The sequence below is a fragment of the Perognathus longimembris genome, chromosome 6 (assembly GCF_023159225.1).
Source record: "Perognathus longimembris pacificus isolate PPM17 chromosome 6, ASM2315922v1, whole genome shotgun sequence".
Taxonomy (NCBI): Eukaryota; Metazoa; Chordata; class Mammalia; order Rodentia; family Heteromyidae; genus Perognathus; species Perognathus longimembris.
The window spans coordinates 7,882,627-7,896,003 of NC_063166.1; the positions used below are offsets into that span (position 1 = coordinate 7,882,627).

Below are 13,377 nucleotides of genomic sequence, written 5' to 3' on the forward strand. Positions count from 1 at the left end.
TCACGTCTGGCTTTTTGGTGATGCACTGAAGAGTCTCTCACACTGTCTGGGCTGGCTTGGAACTGCGATCCTCAAATCTCAGCCTCCTGAGTAGCTAGGATGACCGCTGTGAGCCACCGGGGCCCGGCTTAGCCCTTCTTTTAGAGATGTGCCTTTAATAAAACTCTAGCTGTGACGTCTGGACACATAAACGCATCGAGGAAGAAGCACAGGGCAGCCCGGCCGGCTGTCAGCAGAACGCAGAGCAAGGATACTGCGAGCCACAGAGGTCTTTTTGTCTTCTCATCGGGCTTCGGCCTCCACCCAAGGTAGAGAGAGTCAGACCCGGCCGGTGGCGAGGCCACGCTAAGCCAAGATCCTCGCGGTTGTCCCCACTGTGTCCTGATGGAATCAGCAATGCGTCGGGGCCGAAGTTGTTACCCCAGTTCAGAGACAAGCACACTGGGGCTCAGAGAGGCCAAGATGCAATCCCAGTGTAGACTGACCGCCTCGAGCCAGGTCACACAGCGCATGCGTCCGCGGACGCAGTGGGGTGAGGGAAGGCGGCTGCTAGGCCGCTAAAGCGATGCGGACGTCTCTGACGTTGTCCACGCAAACAGCCCTGACTTCTTCCGGAGTCCTCCCTCCCCACTTCCCACAATGCCCCTCGCTGGGGCAGCCGGCCGGTCCCGGGTGACCCGCTCAGGTGTGGCTGCCTGACCCACGGGGGTCCAAGCAGTGGACTTTCAATCAGTGAACACAGAGAAAGCCAGAGGCAACGGGGCGTGGCGGGAAACGCCTGTAATCCCCGCACCCGGGAGCCAGAGGAAGGAGTTCTGACATTTGAGGCCCGCATTGTGCCATACCGAGAGATGCTATCTCAGAGAGAGACAGAGACACAGACAGACAGAGAGAGGAAGAGAGAGACTGAGAGAGGGAGAGAGAGCATGGGGGAGGGGGACAGGAATGATACAAAGGAAGAATTATAGGAGGATTTCCTTTCCTTCCTTCCTTCTCTCTCTCTCTCTCTCTCTCTCTTTCTTCTCTTTGTCAGTTGTAGGCCATGGACTTTCCTGCCTCCCTTGGCATCGAACCCCTAGCCTCAGATCTCAGCCTGCTGAGTATAGGATTACAGGCGTGAACCACAACACTCAGCATAAGAGTATTTCTTTCCTTTCTTTCTTTCTTTTTTTTTTTGGCCGGTCCTGGGGCTTGAACTCAGGGCCTGGGCTCTGTCCCTGAGCCTCTCTGTGCTCAAGGCTCGCGCTCTACCACTTGACATCTCCCTGCTCCTTGTAGCTGGTTGTTCTGTGCATCTACTTCCCCACCAAAGCTAGCCAGGCAAGCACCACCTATGAACAAGGGGAGGTTAACTCAGAGACAAGAGGAAATAGCGATCCATTTTAGCTGCGTGCTGGGGCTCACGCCTAGAATCCTAGCTATTCAGGAGGCTGAGATCTGAGGGGGATCCAAATTTGAAACCAGCCGGAGCAGGAAAGCGTATGAGACTCATATCTCAAATTAAACACCGTAACAACCACAAGTGGAGCTGTGGCTTTAAGTGGTAGAATGACCCAAAGCTTAGGGACAGCACTCAGGCTCTGAGTTCAAGCTCCAGGACCCCCTCCCCACTCCCCCCCCCCCCCCACACACACAAAGCCTCTTTCGCTTTGGCTTGAATGCAGGTGGCTGTGGACAGCTCACTGCCCCACTGCTTTGGGTGCGTTTTAGTTTGTCAGCCGAGGTACTCTTGATAGCAGTGGGAAACTGGAAAGGGCCCAGATGGACGGGCCCGCGGGGTCCCCACCGCCACCATGACAGAGCGCTACACGGCCAGCACGGGCGATAAGCAGGAGGCCTATCTTAATGCATTGAAATGTACGTGGGTGAATGTGTCTGTGCCTAAGCCGGTGTGATAAGAGAAGAACAGAGCCACGTTCACACACTGATTGCAGCCACGCTGAAATCTGAAGTGTGTAATAAGGGCCAGAAGATCATTTAGAAAGGTGTAAACAGTTGTCGTTTCAAGTTGCCTCAATTGTTTTTTTTTTTTTTAAACTTCTCTGTTTTTCTCTCAGTGCTGGGGATCAAACTCGGGGCTGCAAACACTCTTACTGTTAAGCAATATCCCCCAAGCCCCCCTTGATTTTTTAGAAAAAAGTGATTTTTAAGTAAAATTCAGCCTCTAGAACTAAAAACTGGGCACAGGTGGCTCATGCCTGCAGAAGGTTGACATCAGAGGATCATGGTTTGAAGCTAGCCCGGGTAGAAAAGCTTGGGAGACTCCGTCTCCAAATAACCAGCAAGAATGCTGGAATAGAGGCGTGGCTCAAGTGGCAGAACACCAGTCACGAGCACACAAGCCAAGTGAGAATCCTTGAGCCCACTTAAAAAACAAACACACAAACAAGTGAGAGCGTGGGGCTCTGAGTTCAAACCCTCGTATCAATGTGCACGCACACACACACACACACACGGGAATTTTCGTTATACATTGGGGAAAATCTGTCTGGAACACTGGAAGGATGCTAAGGCCCTATCTGATGACTGTGGGAAAGAGCAACATGCTCGATTAGTGATGTCTGCCCTGGTGAAGGAGGAGCAGTGAGAGTATTTATGTGATGTCCCTGTCATTCTTCTAAAGACACCGAGACTCTGGAGCCTGTGCGTCTTCGTGGTGTTGAGGGAGCCATATTCAGGGAGAGACTTCTTTTTTTTTTTTTTGCATTACCAGCTGTAGGATTTGGGGCAAGTGACCTTGGTATAAGATGACACGCAATAAATAGCGTAAAGGGGAAGAAATTCAAAGTTCTGCACCATACGGGTTGTTTTCAGGGTGGGTGAGCACAGAGAGGGAGAGTCTGTGGCATTTGTGCAGGGTCTTGAATGACAAGGGACAGGCATGAAAGTGGGAGAACAGAATAGCACCCCCTCCCTCCCCCTCCCCCCGCCCCCCCCCCCCCCCCGCGGGAAGGAAGCCAGGAACGTGAGTAGGTTGGTAGTGGGAGGTGAGCTTAGGAGCTCTAGTCAGGACCAGACTGGATGTGGCAAGCTTAGATTTGATTTAATTAGCCACAGGGGAGTTGATGAGGGCTTCTAGTCTTTGAAGAAGAAAAAATACACCCACAGAAAACTGGAAACCCATCCTAGCCAACTTGAGACCCAGCATCAGGGGCACCAGCTGGGCAGGCAGGGTGTAGGGCCAGAAGATGAACTTGAACCCAAGCCAGTGAGCTTTGGGCAGCTCGTGAATTCAGTAGGGAATCGCCCTGGATGACTAATAAAGTGTTCCCAGGCTCTGCAGATCCCTTACATAGAGAAGTGGGCTTTCTAATGGAGGTGCTGGCGGCTCACTCCGGTAATCAGCTACTCAGGATCTAGAGGATCACAGTTCAAGGCCAACCAGGCACCAAAGTTCTTGAGACTCATCTCCAATTAACCATCCAAAAGCCAGAAGTGGGGCTGGGGATATGGCCTAGTGGCAAGAGTGCTCGCCTCGTATACAGGAGGTCCTAGGTTCAATTCCCCAGCACCACATATACAGAAAATGGCCAGAAGTGGCGCTGTGGCTCAGGTGGCAGAGTGCTAGCCTTGAGCAAAAACAAGCCAGGGACAGTGCTCAGGCCCTGAGTCCAAGGCCCAGGACTGGCCAAAAAAACAAAAAACAAAAAAACAAAAAAACCAAAAGCCAGAAGTGGGAAAGTGGAAGTAGGGCTCAAATGGTAGAGCACCTGCCTTAAAAGAAAGGCAAGCCGGGAGTGTGAGGCCCTGAGTTCAAATCCTAGCATAGGCACACACAAATGGAAATGCCCTATTGTGGGGTGGGGCAGCCGGGCAGGGGGGAGGCCTAGCAGGGCTGGGACTGCCAGGCCCTGACAGATCAGGAAAGCCCTTGAACCTTGAAGGGCCAGGCTGGGAAGTCCAGAGGACTTCAGAAGGCTTTGGGGATGTCACAGATTTCAGCACGATGCAAGGATTCTATAGCTTTCCTTCTCCTGCTCTTCTAAATCTGGGGGTTCCCTAGCCCTGAGGAATATGTACTGTCACCCCCAGATTCCCATATGTCTGCGCTAGCTGTGAGACCTTCCGGCAGGGATTGCCCTGTGTCGGGCCCCTCATCACAGGATAGAGGGCGGAGGGGGGAGGGGGCTGAGCGGTGGGCGGTGAGGGCCGGAGTGGAAAATCCCCCCTGGCTGGATGCGGTCAGCTTTGGCAGAGCCGGCGCTGGCCTCCGGCCTGGGGCCCAAGGGTCTGATAAATCTGTTTGGGGCTCCGACTGTGAATGCGAGGCACTTTTTCCATTCACCCCACCCCACCCCCCCAAATGGAGAGCTTTCTCAGACCTGGTTGGCTGCCCAGGTCCACGCCACTTCAGGCCACAGGAAGCTGGTCTCTGGAGTGGGAGGGGGGATAGAGGTGAGGGTACAGATGAGGGACTGAGAGACAGGATAGGTCATCCTGGGGGGGGGGGGACGGGGGGACAGGAACAAGGCAGGCAAAGCTTAGGCCACGGTGATGGCAGAGACAGAGGCGTTTTAGAATTAAAGACAGTGGCATGAGCCACCAGAGCCCTGCCACTTCCAGCTTTTTTTTGGGGGGGGGGGGTGCTTAATTGGAGATAAGTGTCTCACGGACTTTCCAGCCCAGGCTGGATTTGAACCTTGATCCTTGGATCTCAGCCTCCTGGGTGCTAGGACTATGGGCTTCAGCCACCAGCATCTAGCTATCACCACCAATTTTGCTCCCATTATCACTGCTCATCAGACACCGTGGTGCCCGGTGCCTGTGGCTCACGCCTGTAACCCTAACTTCCCAGGAGGCTGCGATCGGAGGCGCTCTGTTCAAAGCCAGCCTGGGCAGGAAGGCCCATGAGATACTTATCTCCAACTAAGTACCAAGAAAGCTGGAAGTGGAGCCATGGCTCAAGTAGCAGAGCCAGACTTGAGCTGAAAAGGCTTAAGATCCGTGTCATGGCTCTGAGTTCAAGCCCCAGGACTAACAAAACAAACATAAAATAAACCCACCCTGATTATAACCACCAATCTAAGTTACGGGTCCCCCAGACACCCGCAAACTCCATCTCCCAAGGGCTCGAGTTGAACCTCCAAAAGCACATCACCTTCAGACCAGAGGCCCTCAAGGAATTTGTGCCTCCTGGGGGACATTTTTAGCTGTTCCAACTGAGGGCCCGCTACTGGCAACCAGTGAGCGGGTAGCAGCTATGAATCCTGTTACGCGCCCTACGGTACCCGGGACAAAGACGTATTTGTTCTCAATGTCATTAACACCCAGGTTGAGAAATCCTGCCTGTAGGTCCCACACCCCTTACTCTGGCTCTACCCTTTTTTTTTTTTTTTCCCCCTGGCTCTCACCCCAAAATACCCACATCATGCCTCAGGTTCCTGGACCAGACAGCGGTAATCTCGGTTGCTCCATCTTGAAGCAAGTTTGTTCTCTCTTATCGCCGGTACCCTCCTGGCCTCTGCTGCTTTAAATTGAAAAGTCAATAAGATGAAAAGTCCGGTGTGGCCATTCTCCAGAGGGAAAAACATACAGAAACAATTGATACATGGCGCCCAAAGGACACCCTGGCTTGGGGTCATGCTTGCTCTGGGCCGGGACGCAGGGGCCGGCCTTGATCCTGGCCTATAAAAGGAGGCGGTGGACTCAGGACTTCACTCCACCGCACTGGTGAACTCGGAGTGGATTTTCCTCCCTGGGCAGCTAGGAAATCGGCAGCATGAAGTGGATGGTGGTAGCTCTGCTCTGCCTCCCGCTCCTGGAGGCGTCCGTGTTCAGGTGAGTCTGATGTCCGGCTGGAGCCCAACAGGGCACGGCTGGGTTGGAGGCTGCTCGGTCGGTCTCTAGGTAGGAATTTCTGCTAGGCGAAAGGAAAGTTTCCTCCACGGGTGTTCGGTAGGACTCAGAAGAGAACCAACGCTGCCTTCCAGTCTGGCACCATCTGGTCCCCTCCTGGGATGAAGATGGCGTTGGGTTTGGGTGGCTAGAATGGCAAGTTCCTACAGAAAGGAACAATCTTGCCAGGCACCGGGGGCTCATGCCTGTAATCCCAGCTACTCAAGGGGCTGGGAGCTGAGGACTGTGGTTCGAAGTTAGCCTGGGCAGGACAGTCTGTGAGACTCTTATCTCCAAATAGCTAGCAAAAAGTCTGGAAGTGGGGCTCAGGGGGTTGAATGCCAGCAAAAGGAAGGCAATCTTTTCTAAAAGTTCCCTGAAGGCCCCTCTCCCCCAATGGACTGGCAGATGCCAAAATTGCATTCGCGGAAACGGCAGTAAATGTACAGTCTCTCTGTACCGTGAGTTACCAGGAGAAAACCCATGCTGGTACACGTGGCATTGGCTTAGAGGACACGAGGAGGAAACCAGCCAGGCACACTACCAGCCACTGCATTGTGAGAGTAGAGTCGGCCATTTGCAAGTCCAATTCTACATCCACAATTTCAACTAACTGTGGGTTAGACTCACTCAGAAAGAAATTGTACATATACTGCCCCTTTACAGATTTTTTTCTTGTCATTAGACAAAATACAATGCTGTAGAAGGATTCTTTACAAAGCATGGGGGCTGTGTTAGGTACTGCACATACTATAGAGAGGATTTCGAAGTACATGGTTGGGTGGGCATGTGTTACAGGCAATGCTTGTGCTCTGCTGTGGTGGGAGCATCCACGGATATCGGTGCCCATGTTAGAAACAAGACCCCAGGGTATGATGGGAATATCTTAGGGGAAGAGCTGGCTTCCCTCAGAAATGTTTTCTAATATCCAAACTTGGTACAGGGAGTCGGTATGAAGCAAATCTCTCGCTCCATAGCTCACGTGAAAGGGTTTGGCAGAGAATTTCTGGAGAACATAAGGTCCTCATGAATGGGAATGAAGATAGGGAAAGAGGTAAGAGACGCAGGCATTTGAGATCCTAGAACAAAGCCTGGGTGGACTCCTTGGCGAAGCCTGGACAATGGTGGCCAGCCGTTCTGGGAGGAAGATGGCCAAGAGATGATATAGGCAGAAATCATGATTCATAAGTTCCAACTCCATTGCTCCCTGGCGGCCTTCCCTGTGGGCCTGACGTCACGAGAAGCAGCGCGGTGGTGGCCTCTGGTCCATATGGTTAACTGTACAGCCAGATGCCTACTGTCCCCTTTACCACTCCATGCTCTGTAATACCGGAGGCCGAGGGCCACCACAGGGGGGCCTCTCTTTGGGGTGAACGTTGCCTTCTGTGAAATCTTTTTTTTTTTTTTTGGCCAGTCCTGGGCCTTGGACTCAGGGCCTGAGCACTGTCCCTGGCTTCTTCCCGCTCAAGGCTAGCACTCTGCCACTTGAGCCACAGCGCCACTTCTGGCCGTTTTTTGTATATGTGGTGCTGGGGAATCGAACCTAGGGCCTCGTGTATCCGAGGCAGGCACTCTTGCCACTAGGCTATATCCCTAGCCCGCTGTGAAATCTTTTTAACAAATGCATGGATGTCTGTAAATAGTGGTGCCTGGAGTCTCTCTCATTTCTTGGGAAGGAATTTCAGAGCTATTTGAAAGCGGAGGGCCGTAGCCTGAGAAGATGGCAAGTGCCAGAGACGTTCACTGTTTCCTCCCTCCCTCCTTCTCTTCTTCCGTGTGTGTGTGTGTGTGTGTGTGTGTGTATGTGTGTGTTGTGTGTGTGCGCCAGTACTGTTCCTTGAACTCAGGGACTTGCACTTTTCCTCAGCTCTTTTTTCCTTACAGCTGACACTCTACCAGTTGAACCATACCTCTAGCCCAACTTCTTTGCTAGTTCATTGGAGATTAAATCTTGAAGGTTTTTCTACCCCAGCTGGCTTCAACCTTGATCCTCAGATCTCAGCCTCCTGAGTAGCTAGGATTCCAAGTGTGTGAGCTACAGGCGCTTGGCTAATTTTTTTTTTTAAACTTTGGAGCAAGCATTGGGATAAGGTTTAACAGCATGAGGAAAGGAAAAGAAAGATGGAGAGACAGAGACAAGGACAGAGACAGATGAGTCAGAGACAGAGAAATCCTAGAAAAGGACACGTGGAAGACACACACATACCCCTCGGCAGAGTCCCCCTGAAAAGGCTTAAGACGATCCGAGAGACCCTGAAGGACAAGGGCTTACTGGGCGAGTTCCTGAAGACTCACAAGTACGACCCTGCCCGCAAGTACCGCATCAACAACTTCGATGACTTCAGCGTGCTCTTTGAGCCGGTGTCCTACATGAACGTGAGTCCCGACACTCGCGGGGTGTCCCTGCTCCTGCTACCAGAGCCCCTGGCTCTGCTGTCCCGAGCTAAGGCCTGCTCCAAGTCCCGCCCGCAGGTGGTGGGGGGCCTCTCCTCCTGACCAGCGGCCAGTGGGAGCCCACGAGAGCTTTGTGGTGGTCCAGACCGAAGGGCTATGGATGGGAGGATGACTTGGGTTCCAGTTTGTGGTACGGGCTGGAGGGCAGGTGCTGCCCTCTTTGCCATTCTTCCCATAGGCTCCTGGCTCCCTCCGGAGCTAAGAGCCTGCCCTGTGACCCCCCAGGCTGCTTACTTTGGCGAGATCAGCATCGGCACTCCACCCCAGAACTTCCTGGTCCTTTTCGACACGGGCTCCTCTAACCTCTGGGTGCCCTCTATCTACTGCCAGAGCGAGGCGTGCAGTGAGTACGGGGTTGGGCGAGGAGGGTTGGCGGGCAGAGCGGGGCACTGGCGTCGCCCAGGGTCCTGGGGGACAATCGCTTCGCGAGAGAATGAAGCACAGGTATGGTCACGTGGGCTCACCAAGCCAGAGGAAAGAAGATGGGAGGTGTGCCCGCCTAGGTCGTCCATCTCCATCTTACGCCCCTCGACCCTATTCTGATCACTTCATTCCTTCTCTGGTGAAGAGTTCCCACCCTCCTCAACCCTGTGTCATTCTATCCCATTCCACTACTTGAGAGGAAGTCTGGAGGCATGCGTGTATGTGTGCGTGCGTGTGCGCGCACCAGGCCTGCCTGGGGCTTGAACTCAGTGCCTACACACTGTCCTTGAGCTTTGGTGCTCTACCACAGAGTCACAGCTCCATTTCCAACTTTTTTTTGGGGGGGGGGGGAGTGATTAATTAGAGAGAAGAGTCTTCCTGACTTTCTGGCCTGGGCTGCATTTGAACAGGGCTGCTCAGATCTCAGTCTCCTGAGCAGCTAGGATTACAGGTGTCCCTTCAGGGTCCGTTTAATCCTCACTGTCTGAGTCGTCACTGACGCGTCTGCCATCCAGGGCTCCTCTGGGGACACAGACCGGCAGTCCAGGCCACCGGCTCTGTCATCCTTCCCCCTGGCAGGGAGCAGGGGCTCAGGGAGAGACCGAGGCAGGAAGCCCTGCAGGCCGAAGGGCCAGATGGTCCGGGCCTACACCCTAACCTCTTTGTGCCCCCTCTGCAGCCACCCACCCCCGCTTCAACCCCAGCCAGTCCTCCACCTACACCACCAGCGGACAGACCTTCTCCCTGCAGTACGGCACCGGCAGCCTCACTGGCTTCTTCGGCTATGACACTATGACCGTGAGCACAGCCTTCCCACCCCAGGATGGGCGGGAAGGGCGGAGGGGGGCTGAGAGGCAGCCCCTGAATCCTGGACAGGATGTCGGCGCAGTAGAGTTTCATCCACGCGTGGCTCTGACACTTGCTGAGGCCCATTCTGTGGCTGGGGACTGGGGACACCATAACGAACCAGTAGGACCTGGCCTTTTCCCTTTAGGAGCTTAGAGCCTGGGAGAAGAGAGGGGATTGGGTGGGGAGGCTGTGATTGACAGTTAGGGAAGACCAATGGGAAGGCCACCTAGAAAGCACTTGCAAGGCCTGTGGAAAGGGGGAGGGGTCTAAGGGAGGAGGCTGAAGGACAGAGCCTGGGGGGAATCTCTTTGGACCAAGGTCTGGGGAGACATTGCAGTTACACACTTGTCACCTCCTCTTTCTTGTCCTCCCTCCAGGTCCAGAACATCCAGGTCCCCAACCAGGAGTTCGGCCTGAGTGAGAATGAGCCAGGTTACACCTTTGTCTACGCAAAGTTCGATGGCATCATGGGTCTGGCCTACCCTGGCCTGGCTGCTGGAGGTGCCACCACCGCCTTGCAGGGCATGCTGCAGGAGGGCGCCCTTTCCAACCCCCTCTTCAGCGTCTACCTGGGCAGGTGAGCCCTGACTTTCATCCCACCCCACCCCCCATCTGAGAGTTCAAGGCTTTCAGGATTGGAGGAGCCTGAGCAGGGTTGTGGCTCCAGGTCTTTCTGGATCCTACCACCACCCCATCACAGTGTCTGCCCCCAGTCTACCCTGAGTTTGCTTTGCATTCTTTGCTTCCAGCTGCCCTTTGAGTGTGGCTGCTTGAATTCTCCAAACTTCTCGGGGTGACTCCTACCCTTGACCCCAGTGAGCTCACAGCTCCAAATGCCATTGTCTACTGAGTGTACCTCTTTGGATTATAATCTATTGCTTCATCGGCTTTGATCTATTGTTCTGGCCGGTCCTGGAGTCTTCCGGTCTAGGCTCACTACTGACTCCAGTGTAAGCCTTCCAGAAAGCACCGGAGGCAGATCTAGAAGGCGGCTCTTCCGTTAGCCGCCTTCCAGGGACGGCTTACATCTACCGGTGCGGCTTTACCGCCTCAACCTGACATTCAGTACCGTCCTGTGCCTCTGTGGACACTCATTCTTCATGGAACCCCTGGAATCCGCCCCCCTCCCCAAGCCCAGCATCCCAGCTCCCTGCAGGGGAAGCTTCTGGAACAGACCTGGGGAGTCTTTCCCTCTCCTCCAGCAGAACAGTGACACGTTGGGTTGGAGTGGGGCTCCTGGTGGCCCGTTCTCCCGGAGCTCGAGGAGTGGACCCCTGCTAGCAGCTCGCCCAGAGGCTGGCTCTGTGGGCCGCATCGGGGAGCCCCGGGAGCTAGGAATTCTGGGAGGCCTAGACAGGAAGTCCCAGTGGGAGGGGACACAGGCCCGTGCCCAGGCTTCAGAAGCCCTTCCCCTTTCTGAGAGTCCTGGCTTACCCTCCCCGTTGTCTCCACAGCAAGGAGGGCTCTGACGGAGGAGCGGTCATCTTTGGGGGTGTGGACGAGAGCCTGTACACGGGGGACATCTACTGGGCCCCCGTCACGCGGGAACTCTACTGGCAGATTGACCTTGAGGAGTGAGTCGCAGGGAGGGGGGTGGGGGGGTGTGCTCCTCCCTAGGATGGGCACCCCGCCTCACACACGCGCGGACACAGTGACCTTCCTTGGAACTTCCTAGAAATGGGTTCCATGGCCACCTGGAGGGCTTGGGGAGGTCTTGGGGTGGTCGGGGCGGGGGGGTCCCTGGTCCTTACCTTGCTCAGGATACAAACCCTCTGCACGGTGGCTATGTCTCTGGGGCCGGGACGCCCACCCTTGGCTAGTCTGGACTCACAGGGTTGAGGCTGCCATTCCCCCCGCCCCCCCCCCAGGTTCTTTGTTGGGGACCAGGCGTCTGGCTGGTGCTCCCAGGGCTGCCAAGGCATCGTGGACACAGGCACCTCTCTGCTCACCGTCCCCAAGAATTACCTGAGCACGCTCATGGCAGCCATAGGTGCCCAGGAGAGCGAGTACGGAGAGGTGCGTGCGGCGTGGGTGTCCCCCTTCCCCGGGGAGGCCAGCCCAGGGGCGGCTGTGAGTTCTTCCTGGGAAGGTGACACTATCTAAACGCCGGGTCTCCAGGCTTCTAGCTTCCCGAGGCAATGGAAGAAGAGGCCCGGGGCCCGGGCAGGCTGAGGCCCGGAGGCGGAGAGGTCAGGCAGGAATTTCTTCCCAGCTACCATTGCTCAGAGAGATGGAAGGAAAGTGAAGCAAAGCAAGCGAGTGACAAGGGACACCCTTTTATCTATGCTGGGCCCTGCTCCCCGACTGCCCTCCGTCTGAGCCCAGAGGAAAGGTTGGCCCGATGAACCCCTTCCTGCGAACTCTGGGGGACCAACAGGGCTACTTTGTCTCTACATCGATGTGCTTTCAAAAGATGGCGGCTCACGCCTGTAATCCTAGGTACTTAGGAGGCTGAGATACAAGGATTGTGGTTCAAAGCCAGCTGGAGCAGAACAGTCCATGAGACTTCTGATGGCAAAAAAAAAAAAAAAAGCCACAAGTGGAGCTGTGGCTCAAGGCTGTAGAGCACCAGCCTCGAGCAAAAAGAAAAAAAAAAAGCTGGGGGGAATGGGGTGCATTTTCAGAAATAGAGGTTAAGCACTCGCCCAGCGTGAGGCAGGCCCTGGGTTTAACCCCTAGCACGCGCGTGTACGCGTGTACACACACACACAGCTACTTGCCGAGAGGGCAGTGAGTCCAGCCGGGTTGGGAAGATTTCTGGGTCTCCCCCAAATGCACGCTGCCTGTTAGGTATGGCTAGAGGTTTATGGGCGTCCACTGTAGAATGCTAGGGAAATCTGCACAGGATTTCCCTGGAAGCTGAGCCCCCTAGTGCACAGGCGCCCAGCTAGGGGCTTCGGCCTGTGGCCTGGGTGCCGGGGTGGCGGGCTCAGGAGGCCCTGTTCTTCTCTGCAGTATTTGGTGAACTGCAACAACGTCGGGAGCCTGCCCACCCTCAAGTTCCTCATCAATGGTGTGGAGTTTCCTCTGCAGCCCTCCGCCTACATCATAGAAGTAAGTCCTGGCCCCGGTGGGCGGAGTCTCCAGGGCTGGAGCCCCGGGCGAGGCTCCGCCTTCTCGCCCTGTGCTGTGCCAATTCATCACAGCACTGACGTGTTGGCACCAGAGCATCGTCCATTACCAATGATTATTGTTATTATTAGAGGGGAGGGAAACCGAGCTCTTCATGGAGGGCAGATGAGGGCTGGGCAACGTGCTTCGACGTCACAGCCTCTGATGTGAGGGAGACCCTCATTTGTAGCCTCTGAGTGAGTGAAGACGTGGAGGATCAGAGAGGTTGGATAACTGACCGAAGGCCACACAGCTAGGGAGGATGAAGCTGAAGTTAGCATGCAATTTGGTCTGGCTCCAAGGCTAAATGAATAGACTGACCAGGCTGCAAATCAGGAGCACGGTGGGGTGGGGTGGGGGGGGATGTGGAGAGGTAACCCCACACAGAGCCGCTGGAGCCGGGGTGATGGCCTGGAGAATTCTTCCCATCATGCCCTGCTCTGGCCGGAGTGGAATGGTTGAGCCAGGGCTGAAATTCCTTTCTTTGCGGAGCAGGAGGATGGCTTCTGCACCGTGGGCATCCAGACCATCGACCTCACCTCCTCGGATGGCCAGCCCTTTTGGATCCTCGGAGATGTCTTCCTCAGGTCCTACTATTCCATCTTCGACCTGGCCAACAACAGGGTGGGCTTTGCCACCGCCGTCTAGACTTCCTGCCTGGACACCTGGGCGCCCTTCCTCCTCCCCGCTCCCCCCACCACCTCA

General features: G+C 55.1%; 1 protein-coding gene across 1 annotated transcript; it reads left to right on the forward strand.

Annotated features, from left to right (window-relative positions):
- The first annotated feature begins 5,639 nt into the window (after positions 1–5,639).
- Positions 5,640–13,377, forward strand: Pgc (progastricsin). Its single transcript, XM_048347787.1, has 9 exons — positions 5,640–5,778; positions 8,052–8,211; positions 8,515–8,632; positions 9,392–9,510; positions 9,939–10,138; positions 11,016–11,135; positions 11,430–11,577; positions 12,517–12,615; positions 13,168–13,377. The coding sequence occupies exons 1-9, from the start codon at positions 5,720–5,722 to the stop codon at positions 13,318–13,320; spliced, it is 1,176 nt and encodes a 391-aa protein (XP_048203744.1). The 5' UTR covers positions 5,640–5,719; the 3' UTR covers positions 13,321–13,377.